The sequence below is a fragment of the Lontra canadensis genome, unplaced genomic scaffold, assembly GCF_010015895.1.
Source record: "Lontra canadensis isolate GAN:19392208 unplaced genomic scaffold, GSC_riverotter_1.0 scaffold46, whole genome shotgun sequence".
Taxonomy (NCBI): domain Eukaryota; kingdom Metazoa; phylum Chordata; class Mammalia; order Carnivora; family Mustelidae; genus Lontra; species Lontra canadensis.
The window spans coordinates 360644-383666 of record NW_022631040.1 but is presented as its reverse complement, the minus strand read 5'-3'; the positions used below and the strand labels follow the sequence as shown (position 1 = coordinate 383666).

General features: G+C 33.6%; 1 protein-coding gene across 5 annotated transcripts in view; it reads right to left on the bottom strand.

Annotated features, from left to right (window-relative positions):
* The window catches only part of KCNT2 (potassium sodium-activated channel subfamily T member 2), a 344381-nt gene that overhangs the window by 140189 nt on the left and 181169 nt on the right, over positions 1 to 23023 (bottom strand). For all 5 annotated transcript variants that reach the window (XM_032872884.1, XM_032872885.1, XM_032872886.1 and 2 more), the window contains exon 13: positions 8637 to 8745. In XM_032872884.1, the coding sequence (XP_032728775.1) occupies positions 8637 to 8745 (109 nt within the window). The remainder of the gene's footprint in view (positions 1 to 8636; positions 8746 to 23023) is intronic.

Here is a 23023-nt window from a genome sequence, read left to right as displayed (position 1 = left end):
CTCACTCTCTTTGAAATAAATAAAACTTAAAAAAAAAAAAAAAAAAAGGTGAGGTAAAGAAAATAAAATCTGCCATTGGAACAGACAGCTAGTCCATCTTTTTTTTTTTTTTTAATCATTACACCACTAGTACCTAGACTAACAAATTGTTCACAGTAGGACTCAATAAAATGTTCTGAATGAGTAAATGAGAGTGAAAGAGGATATAACTGTTCTTCTTTATAAATCATTGTTATCAAGAAACTACTTCAGAGATGGAAAATCATAGATCTGGGTTATAATAGAATATGCCTGGCACTTGCCAAACATTGAAGGAATATACTACTTTGGTTTTCAGCATCATGCAATTGAGTCTTGGAGAAATACAAGACTATAAGAAAATTAATGGAGAAAAATATAAAGATGCTTTGAGTTAATTCAATTTTAAGGGGTCCACAAGAAAATGGCTTGAAATACCTAATGTTCAATGGCAATTTCATCAAGTGTCAAAGAGAACAAACAAGAAAGCTGGTTTGGCTATTCAATAGACCAAGATATTAAAATTTTAAAATCTACAAAAAAAGTAAAACAAATAAGTTATTGATTTTTTTTTTTTTTGCTAGGAGGAATGAAGGACAAGATAATATTTCACTTAAATAATTCACATCAATGTTAATTTTTTACTTTTGATTAAATGGATATAGTTATATAAGAAATTAACATCCTGGGAAGCTGTGTGATGTGAAGGGTATATGGGAAGACTCATTCCTGTCTATACTAATCTTCTATCTAAAAAAATGAAAAAGCAAGTGCAATGAAAAATGAGAAATTGATTTTTTTATTTTTTATTTTTTAAAGCTTTTATTTATTTATTTGAGAGAGAGAGTAAAAGAGAAAGAGAGAAGAGCACAAGCAAGGGGAGGGGCAGATGGAATGGGAGAAGCATTGCTGAGCGGGGAGCCTGACTGGGGGCTCCATCTCAGGACCCTGAGATCATGACCTGAGCAGAAGGCAGACACTTACCAGACAGAGCCACCCAAATACCTCCAAATACTGATTTAATACTGAATTGTAAAAATGCAATTATAAAAGGCATCTTGGGGATAACTGCCAACATTTAAATACATACAAGACCCATGAAAATATCTGACCCTCTTAGGCATGAAAATGTTATGCTGGGTATATAGTAGAATGTCATTCTTTGGAAAAGCACACTGAAGTTAAAATGTGTGTGTGCACATGCACACGTGTGTGTGTGTGTGTGTGTGTATGAAGAGAAGATTAAGCAAATGTGGAAAACTGCTAATTGCTGAATGTAAATGAAGGGAATACAAGTTTACATTGTATAATTTTTAAGTTGCATGTTTGATTTTTTTATAAAGTAAAAAGTAGCGGAGAAAGAAAAAATTTAAAGACTCTCTAAATTGTGCTGGTCTTGAACATGGCCTTAGGTTAAGTGGCTTCTGTTGAGCTCTGCAATAACACAAACATCAAAGAGAATATTTTTATCCAAAAATGGGGAATTTTCAAAGTTGGGGTATTTCATCTTTTGAAATTGTAGGAATTCAAAGCATTATGTTCTTAAGTAGGTTGTAAGAATGAAATTTAAACTGATATCTACGTGGGTGTTATATGGGAAATGAAGAAATTATTCAGCAGGAAAAACTCACACCTTACCACTTGGTGAAAGTCAAGCATTGCACATACATATGTTATTTAGAAACAGCTAACATAATTTCCAATATTTATATTACTTGGAAATATTTTCCACTCTTGTCTAGGTAGAAAAAAGTGAAGCATTGGGATGTCTTGTGTTTCAGCAAAATGAGACAAGGCCTTCATTTTTAGTCACATCCTTTCCCCAAGATTTGTGTGTGTGCATGCATATTCACAGATGAACACGTGTGTGTATTATAAACACTATTTTTAAATAATGGTAGTCACAACTACCTACAATAAGAAATATATTTGTACAGTATTATCAATGATATTGTTAAAAATACTTTTGTCTATACTCTAATTTGTATTGCAATTGAAATCTTCTTAATTTTTTTTTTAATTCCCAGAACTGCTACTGTTCTAGTATAATGAATCATTCTTCTAGGCATGTTTTAGTTGTGAAGTGGAGAAAATTTCATTCAGTCAACACTTTACTATTGAGGTATGATTCTTCCTTTCATTCATGAACGTTAATTCAAATTCTGTTACTTATGAAATACCATAGTCAAAGCATGGACAATAAAATTTATAGAAAACTCACAATTTACAAACCAATTTTTACAGTCTTTACTCTGACTTTTACATTTTCTACTCATAGAAATTTATTTATAAATTGATATTTAACATGCTTCCCTACCACGTGTGGGTGAAAATTTACCAATTTGATTTTTATGTCTTTGTACATCTGTTCAAATGAGGTAGAAAATTTTCAAGGACCCAGTATGTTGAAAAAAAATTAGTTGACAAATAAAATGCAATTGAATATTCACCATAGATGATATAACCCTTTTTCTGGGAGGTAAAGATAGAGTGGCAACCTAAATTTAGCAATTGGCTTACTCATATAACCGGGATTCATCTCCCACTGATTTTCTGAGTAATTTCGTCTGACAAGGAGACAACTTCTTTTAGATTCAACTAATTGGAGAGCTCAGTTTATTCTTTAAGCCATTCAAGGTTTTTCAATAAAAGAGTTCCTAATAAAGTACATTTTTTCCTTATGTTTCTTTTGTTTTAGTGTTTTGTTTCTTTTTTAATGACTTCTGGAATATAAAGTTAAGAAAGAGATAAGGGTTTGGTTTTATTTTGATTAAAATTTAGTCTATAGAAACATGTCTGAAAACTGGACTATTATAATATTTTGCTTTTTTTCATCCTGGTTTTGCCACTAAGAGGAGAATATTTGTGAAGGGCTCAACAATGTGGAACCCTTTTTTTCTAGGTGATTTCTGTTCAGATATATGACCTTGGAGAGACTTTACTAGAATTACTAGTCCCACAAGAGGCTGTCAGAGAATACAAGATGTTACAAAACCACATTTTTATATTAGTCACAGCTATGGAACACTGCCATTACTTCTTCCTATGTTTCAGTACCAACTGCCACTTCTTAAAAAAGAATTGTATTGATAAAAAATATTTCTCACTGGAAAAGAGATTTAACACAACCAAAGCTATAGTACCATTTGACTTTTTTTCTACAGAGGTTGACAAAAAAATAATCCACCAGAGAGAATCTTTTAAAAATAATGATATGGTGAAAGAATGCTGGCATTAATGTACTGGAAAGAGGAAACTATTGAGTTCAAGCTGCCATGGAAGGCATGAAGATGTAGCAGCCTACTATAAGATGTAGCAGCCTACTATAGCACACAAATGTGCTGGGGAACATGAAGACCAGCAGCAGGCTTATAGGCAGAACTCATGGATACCCAGGAAAGAAGACAAGGGGAGTGTTTTGACACAGCCCCGATCATGGGATAAACCTGGGTTGTGTCAGTGGGTAAGCCTGGGATTCTCGGGGAGTCTAACCTATAGCACTTGATGGACTGAATGCAAGTGATCAAAGAATGATTCATGGATTTTGGCTTGAGTTCTAAGTAGATGGTGTTGAGAAGAATGGGATAGAAACAGATTTAAAGTCAGGGAAAATCAATAAATTCTTCTAGATATCTTAATTTTGAGACAGCTGTTAGAAACCTAATAGGAGATACTGACTATAGAGTTAGAGATACAAGATTGAACCTCAGAGTGAATACTGAGGGAGAGATTTAATTTTGGAAATCATAGAAATGCATGAGGTTCCCTAAGGAAAAAATATGTAGGGAATACTGTAGAAAATCTTATTTAAATATTATGGCAATTTTATATCTAGCTTTCCACTGCTTGCTCCTTTTATCTATTTTTGTAGTCTTAATACAGTCCTTAGGATTTCCAGGAAAGCACTGAGTTAAAGTGGTTTTGATAAGCATCCCTGTTTGTACCTAATCTTAAAGGCAGACTTTCAATAAATGGTCATTAAATATTCTTTTTTTTACCTCTAGGTTACTGTGCAGATGATTTTCCTTAAGTTAAGGTATATTTTCTTCGTAGCTTTCTAACACTTTTGCTTTCTTTCTTTTCCTTTTTTTTCAGATTGTAAATGGATACTAAATTCTCTCTCAAAAGCTTTTTTTGTATCCATTAAATTTTATTTTTCCTTTGACATGATGATCTATTTCTGGAATAACTTCAATTTGGTGATGATATATTATTTTTTAAACTACATTACTTTGATAATTTTGCCAACATATTTTAGATAATTTTTCAACTATGTTAATCAATTAAATTGGTTTCTAATCATTTCTCATGTTATCCTCAATAAGTTTTGTATCATGACTAGGTCAGCCTCATAAAAGGAGTTGGGAAAAGATCTTTCTTTTTCTACTCTCTGGAAAATATGTGCAAACTGAGAACTATGTGCTTTTTGAATGTCTATAATAAGCTGTAAGACATCATGAGAAATGCTCAATCACTTTTCCTGGAAATAAAGGTAATATAGATTTGTTAGGAAGATGAGAAATAGGTACGCAAGATTCATGAAAATCATCAATTTGATAGGTACCAATTACTAGTGGCTGATGTTCTTTTGAGTATTTTTTTAATTATAATAACCCTATGAGATAGTTTCTCTTATCATCCACACTTTATATATCAAAGATCTCAAGCTGAGAGAAATTAAGAAGCCCAAGGTCATGTAGTTACTATACAGTAGAATTGAAATTTGACTGAGGATAGTCTCATTCCAGGATTTGCACTATCAAACTCTTTACTTTGACAAATTTATCATAAAAAGGAAAATCGCTGAAAGTAAATTTTTCTATGAGCCAGTTTGAGTTTATTTTCTTCTTAGGAAATCTGTGGTGATTAAAATAATCAAATTATCTATGAAGCATATTTTTATGTTATTGAATCTCATTAAGACTTGTAGTGGTTTATATTCACAAATCCTGTATCATAGCCATTATTCTACCGAAGATATTTTCTATCTCCAGACTTACTATTTTTACTTTTCTCTCTCAGTAAAATAGGTTAAGAACACATCTTTTCTGCTGCTAAAATCATGCCCATATAGACATCTTTCCTATAACTCTCATCAAAGTGTAGATTATTTTAATAATAATCAATAATATAATAATTCATTCAAATAATATTGCAACAACTCAACAGTTTAATGAGTATAGTCATTTTGTTCAGAAGAAAAGGATCCATATATGATATGACTGATAGATGTGCATCAAGTAGTAGCTGCTAGATCACTATATTATTTTTACTTTTTAATATTTGATATACTCATAACTCAAATTTTGAGGTTTCTTCTTTTCATCTTTTAAAACCATGGATTTATTTTTTAAAAAAATATAAATTATAGTCATGGTAGTAGTTCCACAATTTAGCATGTATGAAGAGGCACAGAAATAAAATGATCTCATTTTATATCCTGTATAATTGGAATTGTACTATTTAACACTCATGAGAATGCAAAGACAAAAATATTGTGAATATTATCAAATGAATATTGGTTTAAGATCAAAGCAATTATTATTTTGTTACAAATGATATTAGATATCTATTGCCAAGTAATAGATAACTACAAACAAAACTCATTAACTTTGAGCAACCAATACTTTTATTTCTCAAAATTCTGTAGGTCAGCATGACTCTCTGGGTTGACTATGGGTAAGTTGGGAGCTAGAGAGGTGGGGAGCCTGGGATGGATAAGCGTCACTTCCCATGTGATTTTCATCCTTAGGGAGGCTAAGCTGGGATTCTTTTTTTTTTCCTTATGATTTTACTTATTTATTTGAGGGATTGAGCCAACAGTGGGGAAGGGCAAAGAGAGAGAGAGAAAGAAGCAGACTCCTTACTGAGCAGAAAGCCCAACCTATGCCTCGATGCCAGGACACGGAGATCATGACCTGAACGAAAGGCAGATGCTTAACTGACTGAGCCACCCAGGCACCCCTGAATTGGGATTCCTTACATGCAGTTCTCTAGGTAGTTTTCCAGTGAAGGGAAACCAGAAGCATAGATTTTTAAGACTTAGCCTCTGAAGTCATACAGTGTAACTTTTGTCACATTCTGGTCACAGTCACAAGACCAGCCTGTATTCAAGGGGTAGAGAACTACATTTCACCTCTTCATGGAATAAACTGCAAGATCCCATCTACACTGGACAGACACAGGGAACGTGGTTCATTGAAGACCATTATTTTAACAATCTACCATGCAAACTAAGTGCCAGCTTGATATACTGTCTTTTGAAAAGTAAAGTCTGTAATCTTTTAACCTCAGGCTGAGATGAGAAATATATTATATTGGTTTAAGAGTCTCATAGATCACTCCAAACTGTTTTATGACATTTTAATGAAAGTAGGATGCTTTTACTTTTTATAATATAAAAAAAAAACAGTTCTTCTGAGATGTTGTAATCTCAACCTAAAAGAAGACAGATGTCATTAAAAGGAATTTCAGCAGGTGTCATAAATAAGAAATATTGTGACAAACTATCAGGATAGAACTTTTAATTATCACATTCATTTCAATGGACTTATCAAAATAATGGCAAGATAAGAATATGAAAGAGAATTAATGTAAATAGTCTTTGTAATTATTTATTTGTAAAGGTGGAATATTCCCGTGAATTTGATCTATCTGTTGTAAACCTATCTAGTGCCTGTGAAGAAGGGGAAAGAATTAAAGTCTATTCTGAATCTTAGTTATAACACATTCAAAATTATAAATTGTCTTCCCAAACTACATATTGTTTTAGGATCCACATCTGATATCCATTTATTGAGCACCTAATATGTTTCAGATATTATTTCCTTACTGATAATCTTAACCAAAGAAATAGAGACCTCATACATACAATAACATAAATTAACAAAAGAGAAAAATAAGGTTCAGAATACTAATTTGGCTATCTAAATCTTAAGTGGTGACACTCAAATTTAAATTCACATTTTTAGGACTTAAGTCATTGCTGCCTTCCTTAAAATAATTTCATATTAAGTCATTATCAGGCATGATAAAAATTTTACAATAATATTCCTTTTAGGGGTGCCTGGGTGGCTCAGGGGGTTAAGCCTCTGCCTTCGGCTCAGGTCATGATCTTGGGGTCCTGGGATCAAGCCCCGCATCAGGCTCTCTGCTCGGCGGGGAGCCCACTTCCCTTCTCTCTCTGCCTGCCTCTCTGCCTACTTGTGATCTCACTCTCTGTTAAATAAATACAAATCTTTAAAAAAATATTCCTTTTACTAAATAATAATAAAAAGAAGGCAGCTCAGTTGCAAAAGTCTTTTAGATAAACAACTGGCATTTCTTGAATGCTAATTACATATGTAACAGGTAGTAGATGTAGAATTTACATGCATTTTCCAATAAATTTCACAAAGCCCTTTACAAAGAAGGTGCTTTTATTTTTACTTTCAGTTTAGGGAACAGGTTTTTTTAAAAACAAAACAAAATCATAGCACCATCATCACAAATCATTTAAATCAGTATTTGTACTTAAACTTTCAAACAGATACTAAAATGCAGCCACAGTTAAGAGTCATTGCTTTGTTTGCCATACATTTTTAGTAAACTGATGTCATTAAAATCAAGAGTAAAAGATAAAAAACAGCAAACTAAATTGCAAAAATTTCATGGTTTTCTTGATATTTAGAAATTTCTTAGTGTTCATAATTTTTCATTTAAATATCACATACGAAAGGTAAGCATTTTACGATATATAAACACAGATGAAGAAATACATTTGTTAACACATAGTTAAAATGATTTGCATTTTAATGATGTTTGCAGCTTTAAATTATTAAGGTGAAATGTTAAAAAAAAAAAAAAGGATGTCATTTTTTTCAATGTATATAAACTACTTCCTGGATCAAAATTAGTTCCTATGGAAACATTTAAGAAAAAAATAAAGTATGATCTTACTGTTCAATTTCTTAACAGTTTAAAGTATATGAAACGACAGTTTAAAGTATATGAAATAAAGTCATATGAAATGACTTTAAAAAACTCACATGTATGTTTTTCTTGAAATGTTTTCAAAACCTATATTATCTCCAAATAAATCTTCAAATAAATTTATTATCTCCAAATAAATACATTTTAATACACCTGAATATATTTTAACATTACAATATATTTTAATTTTACTCTAATGCATGGTAAGCTTACAAATGTATTAAGTAATCTATAACAAAGCACCATCTATCCATAACAAAGAGCGGTAGATACTACTTATAACAAAGCACTACCTATTTATGTGTAAACATAGTATAAATTAATGGCTGCAACATTCAAGACCTGTGTTTATATTATGGATAAAACTGTAAGTGCTAATCTATTTATAGTCTTACCAAGGTGTCCAGTAAATTCAATTGATTAAATCACCAAATTATAAAAAAAGAAAAAAATTTTCACTCCCAAAAAATTACCTGGACATTTTTAAAGTAAATAAATTTTCTCATAACAAGTAGATGACAAAAAGAAATCCTTCTATTCTATGCAATCAGGAATATATATATTAAGTTGCCACTAATTTCAGAGATATAACTCTTACTATCACAGTTGGAGGAAATTCAAAGTATCTCAGTTGAGACTAAACTTACCAGCAAATTTGATATGGAATTTATTTTCAGGCTTTAATATCTGGACATACAAAGGACAATTTGGAGCAAAATCTTTTACAGCCCATGCTCTCAAAATTGTTTGGTGGTCCTGAAATGATAAATATCAGAAGATCATGAAATAAATTGAAAAATGTGTAATATATCAAGTAAAAATCTCCAGTTGGTGTGTTAAATGGTCACATCTACAGTTTAAAATTAAACATACAAAATAACGAATTACAAGGACTTATTTTTAAAGATTCTTATTATTTCTGTAAAGAAGAGTAACAATACCTAATTCAATCAGTGTGAATTACCAGCACTTAGAAAATTAGCAGAGATTAAGAGGAAAATTTCTTGACAAGCTTAGAAGTAATTTTCTTAGAAATAATTGAGGGGCAGAGGCTTCAGAAATACAGCCCAACTAATAGTCTGTTAACAGTTTCCATGGAAAAAAAAATGCAGATTTATAACAATTTTAACATGCTTAGGAAGCTTGGCAAAAGAAGAATGACTATAGTGACCATGCATGTAAAAAAACACCATTTTATTTATTTATTTATTTTTGTAAAGCAGTAAAAGTAAAAGGATTTTTGACTCTATGGGTGTGTGTGTGTGTGTGTGTGTGTGTGTGTGTTGGAAGAGATCAGTAACTTTCAGATACAAAAAAAAAGTTTTAAAAAAGCTTCTAAGACTGAGAAAAGGAATAAAAAACATGCTTACCATTAATGTTACACAAAGTGTGACCCCATAAATTATCATTTAATTAGCTAAGTATATCAAAGCAAATTATCTGAGAAATGCGTCAGTTAGCCAATATATTTTGAAAAAGGAAACAAAATCATGTTCAAGGGTACGCTGTCCATATAGTAGTCATTAGCCACACGCGGCTGTATAAATTTAAGTTAAGTAAAGTTAAGAATTCCATTTCCCTATCAGATGAGCCACATTTCCAGTGCTCAAAGCTGTCTGTGGCTTATTCAAAACTATATGGAACACTGCAGAGTTAAGCATCTGCATCATCACAGAAAGTTCTATTTGACAATGTTAGGGAAAGAAAAGGATAAGTAAAAATACAAGTAGATATGAGAGATTGTTTACAGAAATGCAGAAAGAAGCTGCTGTCAGTGGTTGGTATGAAAGTTGATGAAGTGTACTCAGAATTCCTTAACTAGATAAGTGGACAATGTGTGTCTTGCAGGAAAACTCTCAAAACATGACGATGAACCTGATACACTGAGATAGTTAATTTTATGTGTCAACTTGGCTGGGCCATGAGGTGCCCAGGTATTTGGTTAAACATTATTCTGGATGAGTAGGAAATCCCAGAAAAGGGAGGGGCGGAGAAGAGAAGTCACAAATTCTGTGTATAAATTTATATGACATCAGCACACCTCTAAACCACACATGCATGAGACAGAATAAGAGCAATCTCAAGGGAGATTTGAATCACTGCCAACTACTAGGGTGATAGAGTTTGCATTCAAGTGAACTAAATTAACTGCCTGCCGAAATAAGAATGTCAACACTCTTTGGAGAAATATAAGAAAGACCCAGGCTTCAGAACACAATATAATAACCAGAATACATTGCAAAATTATTCAGTATATGAAGTGCCAGAAAAATGTGACCTATTTGTTAATTTCATGGGGAAAAAAGACAAACTAAGTCCAATAAACATTAGCCTTTAGATGATCTAGATGTTTGAATTATCAGACTAGGGTTTTAAAAAAGTGAATAAAAGTATCATCACTGAGGAAAAGCAAATATGGTCATAATAAATAGAAAAAACTCAGTAAAGGAATGGGAAATATTTTTAAAATTAAACAAAAAGCTCAAATATCAGCAAAACATATTCACTGGATGGTCTGTGATGTAGAATGGGGATGACATAGGAAAGTCAGTGAACTTGACCATAGATCAACAGAATTTATTGAATTTGAAAAACAAAGAGAAGAGGGATGGAAAAGGAACAGAGTTCAGGGACTTGTGCAACAATGTAAAAATGTCTTATATAATGTAATTGGATTTCCAGGAAGAACACAAAAGAGAAAATAGAACAGAAAACGATTTGAAGAAATAGTGGCTGGAAACTTACCAATTATGTTAAAGGCATAATTTTCCATATTCAAGGAGCTTAGAGAATCCCAAAACACATAAACAACAACAACAAAAAAAAATTTACCACATGCAAGCACTCTGTAGTCTAATTATTCAAAACCAATGGTAAAGATAATATTTTGAAAGCAGCCAAAGAAAAACAGTTGTATGGCCAAGAATTCTCATCAGAAACCATGGAAACCAGGGGACAGGGAAACAATATCCTAAACTCCAGAACAAAGAGGGGGAAAAAACTATTAAGTCATCATTTCATAGAGAAAAGTCCTTCAAAGAGATGAAAAAAAGGACTTTTTCAATTATTGCTAAGAAAACGTGTTGTCATCAGAATCATACTATAAGAAAATTATAGTCTTACACTGTTGGTGTGAATGCAATTTGGTGCAGCCACTTTGGAGAACAGTGTGGAGATTCCTCAAAAAATTAAAAATAGAGCTTCCCTATGACCCTGCAATTGCACTACTGGGTATTTACCCCAAAGATACAGATGTAGGGAAAAGAAGGGCCATCTGTACCCCAATGTTTATAGCAGCAATGGCCACAGTTGCCAAACTGTGGAAAGAACCAAGATGCCCTTCAATGGACGAATGGATAAGGAAGATGTGGTCCATATACACTATGGAGTATTATGCCTCCATCAGAAAGGATGAATACCCAACTTTTGTAGCAACATGGATGGGACTGGAAGAGATTATGCTGAGTGAAATAAGTCAAGCAGAGAGAGTCAATTATCATATGGTTTCACTTATTTGTGGAGCCTAACAAATAGCATGGAGGACAAGGGGAGTTGGAGAGGAGAAGGGAGTTGGGGGAAATTGGAAGGGGAGGTGAACCATGAGAGACTATGGACTCTGAAAAACAATCTGAGGGGTTTGAAGCAGCGGGGGGTGGGAGATTGGGAGAACCAGGTGGTGGGTATTGGAGAGGGCACGGATTACATGGAGCACTGGGTGTGGTGCAAAAACAAGGAATACTGTTATGCTGAAAAAAAAAAAATTAAAAAAAAAAGAAAAGAAAATTATAAGAAATGTCCTTATGCTGAAGGGATATAATACCAGAGGCAAAGTTAGAACTTCAGATATCAAAGGAGAGTATCAGAAATGAGTAATATCTGAGAGAACAAAGATACATTTTTTCTTTAAAATATATATACCTTTACAAAGGAAAATTTATAGTATCATCTTGCAGAATTTGATATTTATAAAAATAATAGTAGAATAAGTACAAAGTTTCTAACTTCAATAAATTCTGCAATTGTAAAAAATAAGTAAATTGTACAATATTAACATGAAGCAGACCGTGAAGAGTTAAGCCTGAGTAGTGTAGTCCCTTGAGTAGTCACTAAAAAAATTTCAAAAGATAATTTCTAAAAAGCCAATAGGCATATTAAACTTGAATTGCTCAAAAAAATCAAATAATAAAAAAAGTAAAAAAGAGAAAACAGAGGAACATGAATTTGTAGGGAGACACAGGAAACAATTTCCTACATCCAATTATATAAATGATGGTACTAAATGTTAATGAACTGAACATATTAAAATATAAAGAAAATTAGAAAAACAAAACTAAGATCCAACCATAAGCAATTTAGGAGAGAGGGCAACTGGACGGCTGGGTCAGTTAAGCATCCAACTCTTGATTTCAGCTCAGGTCATGATCTCAGGGTTGTGGGATCAAGTCCTGAGTCAGGCTTCACACTCACTGTGGAGTCTGCTTGAGATTCTCTCTCTTCCTCTCGCTCTGCCCCTCCTCCTGTTCTTTCTCAAATAAATAAATAAAATCTTTAAAAAAAATAAAATGGGGTACCTGGGTGGCTCAGTTGGTTAAGCATCTGCCTTCCATCAAAGGTCATGATCTTGGCGTCCTGGGATCAAGCCCCACATAGGGTTCCCTGTTCATTGGGAAGTCTGCTTCTCCCTCTCCCTCTGCCCCTACCTCTCTCTCTCTCTGTCTCTATCTCTCACTCTGTCTCAAATAAATAAATAAAATCTTTAAAAATAAATAAATAAAATAAAATAATGTTACTGATAAAAGAAGTGATAATAAGGGGGGAAAAAAAAACCTTCAATTTGAAAATAAACAAAAGATCTAAACAGACACCTCACCAAAGAAGATACACAGGTGACAGATAAGCATATGAAAAGATGATTAACACCATATGTCAACAGAGAATTGCAAACTAAAATGACAATGAAATACCACCACACAATTATTTGAATGACTAAAATCCCAAATACTGATGACACCAAATACTAGTGACGATGTGGGACAGTAGAAAGTGTCATTCACTGTTGGTGGGGATGCAAAATCATTCAGCAGCTTTGGAAGACAGTCTACAGTTTCTTATAAAACAAAACATACCCTTACTGTATAATCCAGCAATTGTGCTCCTTGGTATTTACCCAAATGATTTATCTACCCAAAACCTGCACTTGAAAGTTCATAGCAACCTTATTCATAATTGCAAAAACTTGGAAGTAACCAAGATGTCCTTCAATAGATGAATGGATAAAACAAACAGGTATATCCAGATAATAGAATATTATTCAACAGTAAAGAGAAATGAGCTCTTCAGCCATGAAAAGACATGGCGGAAATTCAAATGCATATTGCTAAATGAAAGAGCTCTGACTTAGGCTGCATACTGAGGCACCTGGGTGGCAGAGCCCATTAAGCATCTCTTAGCTTCAATTCAGGTTGTGATCTCAGGGTCATGAGATGGAATGCCAAGTGAGTCTTTGCACTCAGCACAGAGTCTGCCTAAGACTCTCTTACCCTCTCCCTCTGCCCCTCCCAGAACACACACACACACTCTCTCTCTCAAATAAATGAATAAAATCTTAAAAAAAAAAAAAAAAAAAGGGCTGAATACCTTAGAAAGCATAAAAAGATCAGTGGTTGTTAAGGGGCTTGTCATGGGGGAGAGTGTAAGAAGTTATAATGGATAGATGGAGTACAGAGGATTTTTAAGCAGTGAAAGTATTCTGTAGGATATTGTAATGATGGACAAATTTCATTATACATTGGTCAAAACCATAAAATGCACAAAGTGAAGAGTAAACCCTAATGTAAACTATGGACTTTAATTAATAATGTATAAATATTTGCTAATTGTCACAATTGTACTAAACTAATGTCAGACGCTAATAACAGTGGAAATTGGGGAGAAGGGATGGTGGAAATTCTCTATGTTTTTTGCTCAATTCTTCTGTAAACCCAAAACTGTTAAAAAAAAAAAAATAGTGTATTAAAAAAAAAGTAAGCATGCAAAGTGTGAACTTTAGAGTCACCATTTTGGGGCTCTAATTTCGCTGTAGAATTTACAAACTGCATGAGTTTAAGTTACTAAACAAATATGATTCTCAGGACAAAATGTTCAATTACGTTTGTAAAGTTGATGTAGGCAGCTTGCTTTTCTCATTTCAACTGACCTTTGGCACCATGTGACATGTAGACCGCTGGCCCCCTAAAATTTTCTCCCTAGGCATCTGTGACACTGATTGTCCTTTGGCTTTCGTACCCCAAATTGAACTCCTCTTCCTGCTGATAATGCTTCCTTTCCTGGAGATGGATTTTTACCAGCACCAAATCCTGAACTCCTCCACCCCTCATACCCCTGCATTCAATCAGTCCTCAAGTCTTGTTGATGACACCTTCTAAGTATTGCTCTAATATATCTACTTCTCTCCAACCTGACTCCGAACAGTTGTCTCTTCAGACTTGGAGTGAAGGCAACAGCCTCCGTATCAGTCCATTTCAAGTTTTATATTTTTTACTAATTCTGTGTTTTTATCAGATTTACTGCCCTTTCAAATGACAATCTGTTTGGTTATTTGGCTACTGACAACCCTGCAGTGACTTTCTTTACTCTTAGCATCAAGTCCAAACTTCTTAGCAAGGCTTACAAGACCCTTTATTAACTGTCCCCAAACTACTTCCCCAGCCTTGGCACTCATTATTCCAGTGCATTCTCCACTGTTGAGCCTCCAGGACTTCTGATGGGAAACAGAACTTCTGTCATTTATTCTAGCAGATCCTCTTCTTCCAACTAAAGTCCACGCCAGCTGCTCCCATTGCATTCTGTGTTTGCCCATCATAGTGTTAACCCACCTTTTTTTAATGTGGATCCCCACTAAATTGTAAGTTCTAAGAAAACAAGGGCCATGTTTTATACTTCATTCGTCCAAAGTGTATCTCTAATACTAAGCTTTCATTTGCTTTTCAAAGATGAGCAGGAAAAACCATATTGACTTCATAGGGATATTGTGAACATTAAATGAGATAAGGTAAAGAAGCATCAGGCATAGAGAAAGTACTTAGTAAATATGTCAGGTCAGTGGATAGTTGGATGAAGCACTGATCCTAAATGCCCATAAGTCTTCCTTGTTTTATTCATGCATTGTGCCCTACCAACAAGAAACTATGATCCTGTGAGTGGAGCATTAAGTAAGGAAAAAGGAAACAAGGGACGTGTACAATGGCATAAATGTTGCATAGCAAATAAGTATTTGCTAATACACATAATAAAACCAGCATAGAAACAAGATTTTTAATTCATTCTTCTACAACAGAGAATGATATTGATCTTTTTTTTTTCCTTGCTGACAAAATTCAACCTGAAATAAGATACTCCAAACTTAATTGTAACCAAAAACTAAAAGTATCCACCATGACAACTTTGGAATAAGCAGTCTAAATAATAAAGGAAGGTAATATATTGAGTCATCATGTTTATTGCTACTGTGAAAGCAGAATATTTCATCTAAAGTTGGTTAATCTAAAAATTAATTGGCTAAAATAATCTTATAAAAGTCAACTTTTATAACTTGAAATAGCTAAAAATTATTCATTTGTTGGCATTCTAAGGATCTAAAATATATCACTTTACCCATGATAAGGATCTTTCCTGAACTCCAAATGACCCATAAAAGAAACCAGAGATTTTAGATGAAATTTTATACATGAATTGTTTCCTCCTTCTCCATGAGAACTTGTAATTTTCATTAGATTCTCAAATATAGTCTATGACTCAGAAAATGGTTAAGACATTAGTCTGATTGAAGGTCACTTTCAAATCAGTTTTTAGTTTATAAAATATATCTGTAGCACTTAAAAATGATACTTTTTTATATTTTGAGTATATTTTGCTAACTTATCTACTGAACACATTTTTAGGGTCAAAGAAACTGAATTCTGAAACTTAAAATAACATATGTAAATAAATTTGATCCCAATTTATAGGCAGCTAAACAACGTAGGTACAGCATTTATATGAGTAAAAAATCTTGCAGCCAACTGGAAAACAAATCTTTCTGAAACACAACTCAAATGTATTGTTTTATAAACAACTCCTGCCTAATATAATCGTTGCCCAGAGAATAAATTATTCCCAGAACTTCCTCTAAACGCTTTGCTTTAGACTCAAAAGCACCTTGAGCGTGAGGGTCTATTTCGTTCACAATTACATTGTCTGGGTCTAATAGGTAAATTGATAGATTATAAGATTAGATTGCATATTTATCTATCTATATATTGCATATATACCTAGATATATATGTACTAGTATAAAAAATTGAATTCTGATACATAGAATCTATAATAAATGTCCTCTATAATTAATTCATTTGGCTTCATGACTGAATTAAGGAAACTACATAGTTCATTTGTAATGAACTGTAATTGATGTCTTTGGAGAATCAGGTTTCTAATTTGATATATATATTTATTATTAAGTGCAAAATAATTTGGGATTTTCTTAAATTGAATATTTAAATATGAAGTATATAACCAAAAACCCAAATAAATATAAAAATATTAAAATATTGGGGCACCTGGGTGGCTCATTCAGTTAAGCAACCAACTCTTGACTTCAGCTCAGGCCACGATCTCTGGGTCCTGGGATCCGTTTCTGTTTCAGGCTCCATGCTCAGCATGGAGTTTGCTTGAGATTCTCTCTCTCTCCCCCACGCATGCTGTCTCTCTCTCTCAAATAAATAAATTTTAAAAATTAAAAAATAAATAAATAAATAACCAAACAAACTTGGGGCACCAGAGTGGCTCAGTCAGGTAGGCATATGCCTTTGGCTCAGGTCATAATCCTTGGGTCCTGAGATCGAGTCCTACACTGGGGAGCCTGCTTCTCTCTCCTCCTCCTTGCTCATGCTCTCTTTCACTATTTCTGTCTCTCTCTTAAATAAGTAAATAAAATCTTAAAAAAAAAAAACACTCATAGGGATGCTAGTATAATTTCCTCTTTCTGCCAAGTTTAAACAGAAAGGAACTGACATTATATCTGAGACCAAAACATTATCTTGGATTTCAGTTTTAAGATTGCATTTCCTGCTCTTTCCAATGATCTCTCAGGAACTGTATTCCTACTTTCAATTCCCATTCTTACAGCTGAAACTGTACTACTCCTTATAGATACATCATGGCAAAAACCTGATTGCCTGTCTGAAATTCCACATATGACATATTCCTAGAATCTTCTTACCACTAATTTTGGCATTGTGTAGCAAGTCAATTTTATGGCCAGTTAAATAACACATCTGCTTTCTGCCTTTGCTTGTCAAGAACCAAAACCTATTTTGTGCTTTGCTCCTTAAAACTGAAATCCTGTATTTTTTCTTGGTGCTTGTTGGCCTAAGGTCCAATAATTTGCAGGGAGACTTACATCCCTTAAATAACATATTTTGCATACTTATGTCCTCTCCCAGATTCTTTAGGAATCACAGTCAACACCAAATCTAATTCCAGATCATAACCCTCTTGGGTCTTCCGTGATTTATTCTTTTAACAAAGTCGTGACCATAGTATCTTAAAATCTCACAAAGCTCATTGACAAGTGCCAAGTGAATAATAAAGTGATTCATAAAGAGGTTAGTTTATCTTAAAAGCATGTAACTGAAGTTCAGTGACAATCATCTGTCAGGAATTTACCAAAAAATATTGCTGTACAGATTAAAAAATGAGTTATACTAGTAGGGGTGTCTTAGTAAGTTTAAAATTCACAGTTTGAAATTCTCTGATTTTATGAATTGGAAAGGAAAATGGTTTTGAGAACAGATTATTAACCACTGGGTTGAATAACAAGCAAAAGACTTTGGAGGGGCGTCTGGGTGGCTCAGTGGGTTAAAGCCTCTGCCTTCGGCTCAGGTCATGATCTCAGGGTCCTGGGATCGAGCCCCACATTGGGCTCTCTGCTCAGCAGGGAGCCTGCTTCCTCCTCTCTCTGCCTGATTCTCTGCTTACTTGTGATCTCTGTCTGTCAAATGAATAAATAAAAATCTTAAAAAAGAAAAAAAAGACTTGGGAAACCTTTCTAAAGAATTTATGGTACATTGTATTGCATAATGAAATAATAGGAATGATTATCTGTCAAACTGTTGCAATGCTCAAAATGGATCTGCTTAAGACAAAACAATATTCTTTTTAAAAAGCTTAAATTGTGAAGGGTAGCAGAATATGCTTTTTGTAGCATAAAGACTATTTTGGTCTGATTATTTTTGATAAAAAGTAACCTAAGGGAGAAGCTCTTAAACCAAAGTAAAATCTACCCTTTTAATCTACATTCATGAAGAAAATTCCATTTGTAAGGGTGACTCTCTCTGTACCAAGAAGAGAAGTATGACTCTAGACCACAGCTCTTTATCAGTGGAGAAGTCACCAGATTTAAATCTGCATAAAACTTAACTGTATTATCTTGATAACCCCTCAGAACTAGTCTCCGTACTCCCAGCATCTTTCTTTTGTCCTTAGCTGAGGATTGTATTTAAGATGATGGCTTGAACCATTGGGGGAGTTTTGCTGCTTTCCTGGGTATCTCCCATGTATACATGAGGCATACATATAAAATTTCTGACTGATTTTCTTTTGTTACTCTTTTATTACTGAAGAGGAGGGGAGAACACTCGCAGAACCTAGAATGTAGAGGAATATTATTTTTCTTCCTCTACAATTGCAAACATTTTGTTTCAGCTCTTTCCTCATGCTGTCTAAAAGGGTCACATAGGGAATACGCTGTCTGCGTATTTGATGATTGTTTGGCTTCCACTCTAAGATTCCATATGTTCAAAAATGCATGTAATTATCAGGAAAAAATGAACATCTTTGACATTTAAGAGGAAAGATAACAGCATAGTATAAAATAATTTTTTTTTTCTAAAAGTTACAACTTAAAAAAGTCTTTGGAGTCAGATGACCAAGAAGACTTTAAAGTTTCCCTCAATTTGATTTCCTGACAGCTTGATTTTCTGTCAGGTTTCTTCCTGAATATAGACCCCTGAACACCCTTTTCTTTGGACATTTACTTTAGAAAAAGTCCAATTAAAATCCTTTTTTTTTTTTTTGCCCCTTTGAGAATTAAATCTTCTCCCAGATTCTCACCAGTTTTATAACCCAGAAATGTCTCTCAAGAACTAGAGGGCCATCGTTCTGAAATGTAAACAAAGCAGCTAGAGCCCCTACCTCCCAGTCTCCATGGGAAGATAGGACCCTAACTTCCATAAGAGACAATTAGCAAATGATGGCATAATCACATGGACCAGTCTCCCTACTTCATTCAGTACTTTTCCACCTCTTTCAGTCCAGAACTTAAAAATCCTCCAGCCTTTGTTTACAGGAGTTGAGTTCAATCTTTCTCCTTCATTGCAACAGTCCTAAATAAGATATTTCTCACTTATTTAGCAAAGTTTTGTGCAATTTTTCCTTGACACAGACAGAATAAATTGTAAATACTAGGTTTTTGAGCTAGTATTCAAAATAGCAAACCAGAGTACTGTTTTATTAGCCTACAAATTGGAGCTAGTAATAACTTCCTTGCAGGGTTGCTATGAAAAATACATCACATATTAATATGTATAAATATATGTAAATGACCTCTAGCCTGTAATTGATATTTAGTGATGGCTAATAAATAAGAGGTGTTATTATGTATTTCTTTTTTTTTTCAGTCCCAAGAAGCAAGAAGTTAAAAAATCAGTTGTGCCAAGAAAGCTAAAAGAGCAAAGCAAACACTACAGTTTTTTTTTTTCTAGAAGTAGGCCATTTATGTAAAAGTCCATATGCCCAGTTCAGCTCATAAAATTAAATTCTTTTACCATTGCAAAGAAAATCCATCCAGAGGGTAAATCTGTTATGCTGCGTACATTATAATGATTCAGTGGAGGCTTAACTTTGAAGAAATCTTTTTGAGCATACCCAATGAGACTGAGGAAAAAGATATTGGAAAGTGTCTGAACCTTTTAAAACATATCACAATAGAAGACGTCCTTCCTTTTGTCCATTCAACCACCTCTTAACTTTCCAGCTCACTATCTAGGACTGTGATTCCAAAGAATGCCTGACATCCTCAGCAACTTCAATCTGTCTACACTCTCGTTCTCTGTTACCTCAATACCCTCATTCTCATTTCCCTGCATACCAGCTTGCATCAAATGTTTCACCAAATAAGCAGACCCTTGTGTAAACACTCATTTTGCTTGTCTCTCTCAATCAGGCTTACTCTACAGGCAAAACTACAACCCAACCCTCTTTCTACTACAAATAACAGACGGTTGGCACAAACACACATGCATGCTAAAGAGGCCTTACTTCAAATTGAGAGTCCATAATATCACATGAGAGATGAACATTGCTCAGCAAACTCCACATTTCTCCAGGCCATTCACTTTCCTGCTGCTCTAGAGAACTATCTTATACAGTTCCTGAAACCTCTATGATGATCTCAACTACTATGAGAAAATAGAAATAATAAGAAAATTTCCATAGTGCTCTCCATCACATCAGACTGCATACGTGCCTCTCGTTAAAAATGAGTGAATATTTTACACACTTAGCAAAAGGAAACCTTCTGCCTGTCTGCTAGATCATATTCTCTCTTGTGCATCCTGTGACTTTACTCTTTGAATTTTTCATTTTCCTGGATCATTCATTTTACCCTCTCTGATGGATCATCTCCTTTAGTACATAGACTTGCTAAAAATTTTCCCACTAAAAAGAAGAAAGAAAAAAAGAAAAAAGAGAGAAAGATTTCCTTCACCAGAGATTACCCTCAGGTACTGTGGCATTTCTCTGCTCCATTTACAGAAACCGCTTCTTCTTCTTGTTCTTCTTCTTCTTTTTTTTAAAGATTTTTATTTAAGTTTTTTTTTAAGATTTTTATTTAAGTATTTTTAAGATTTTTATTTATTTGACAGAGAGAGAGATCACAAAGTAGGCAGAAAGGCAGGCAGAGAGAAAGAGGGGAAGCAGGCTCCCCACCGAGCAGAGAGCCTGATGCAGAACTCAATCCCAGGACCCCAAGATCATGACCTGAGCCAAAGGCAGAGGCTCAACCCACTGAGCCACCCAGACGTCCCGAGACACCACTTCTAAAGTATGTCTTTGCTGCTTCTACTTCCACTTTGCTACTTAATTTTAAACTTTCATTTCTAATCCAAGAATTTAAAGCTATAAATCTCTTTTTAGGCATTACTTCACCTGCGTCCCCTAAATTTTGACATGAGCATTTTCATCACAATTCAATGAAAATAATTCTAATCCTTCCCTTAATCTGCATTTAACTCATGGCTTATTTAGAAATGTGCTAATTTTCAAATATTTGGGTATTATCCTGCTGACATTTTATTGTTGATTTCTATGATCAGAGAACACACTCTGTAAGTTTTCATTCTTTTAACTTTTTTTGCCACTTCTCCTATTGTCCAACATATGATCTTTCTCTGTGAATGTTTTTTACGCACTTGCAAAAAATGTGTATTCTACAGTTGTTGAATGTAATGTTCTATGTGTCAGTGAGATCTAGCTGGTAAAAATGAGCTCAAGTTTTGTTTTGTTTATAACCCTACTGATTTTCTACTTGTTCTGTTAGTAATTTAGAAAGCAATATTGAAATTTCTAACAATTGCAGATTTTTACACCTCCTTCCAATTCTGCCATTTTGTTCTCCGTGTACTTTGAGGTTTCACAGCAACTTTGTGCACACTTTGAAGAGTGTTATGTCTTCTTGATGCATTGATCCCTTAATTAACACAAAATACTTCTTATAGCATTTCTTTTAAAAGAAATTGAGAAATAATGGCTTAACTATTAAGAAAGAATTCTATAAAGATTGAGAGTGCAAAGGCAAGTGGAGAAGGGAATGTGTGTGAAGGAAAAAAAAGGCACCGATGATCACGGAACAAAATAGGGAAAACAAGTAAGTAAGACAACAATACAAAATGTTCTCTATTAGGGGACATTTGGTGTTCTTGGAGGAGTTTCAGAGATATGGAGAGAGTATAAATTGGAATAATGGATCTAAGGACATCATAAGTTTAAAAATAGTGAATGTTGTTTTTTTAAAAGGCTAGACCTAAAGGGGAGGAAGAATTTTAATACCTATAAGAATACAAGCAGCTTGAAGTAATAGATACCATAAAAGTAGTCTAATGAAATAAGTAAGACAGTGTTGCTTTATGTATTCCTAATAATTGAGCTTTATGATTATATTTTACACTAAGCTTTCAAATTTTTATAAATTAATGGTTCAATCTAAAAGGTCAACCTTCTCTAACATTTCATATGCTTCTTCCCCAGCGTCCTCTCCTTAATATTCATCACCAGCTAACATTCTATGCATTTATTTAATTATATATTGATGGTCATTTCTACTAGCAGGCCAGCTTCATGAGAACAGATATTTTTTCACTGCTATGTTCATAAACATACCTTCAGTTGGTACACCAATGCCTGGATGATATACCACTCAATAAATATTTATTCAATGAATGAATGGTTAAAAATGATGACAGTGTTACCCTACAGAAATTTTTTTCCTTGGGTAAAATGCTATGCTCATGCCTAAAGAGGCTACAAATAATTATGTCAATTGAGTCCATGTAAATTTGATCCTAAGTGAACTGAGACATGTAAACCTTACATGAAAATCTAAATAACAAATTAATTTCTGATGATAGTAAGTGCAGATAACAAATCCGCAATAAACAGCAATGGAAAATAAATAAATAAAAATAATAAATGGTAACAAATACCTATAATATACAGTGGATTTTTAAAATTTAGGGTATGGCAGGAAATAATACAAAAGAGGAAATATGTAATCAAAGTGATCACTGGGTCTTCAGTGAACATTGTGTACATAGTCACAAAATTCTAAAATGTTTCTAAATGTTTATTGCATCCAACATTTAGATTTAATCATTAAACAATGGCAGAAAACTTAGTTTTGATCACAGAACAAAAAGGTAAATGATATCATTCTTGAAAGG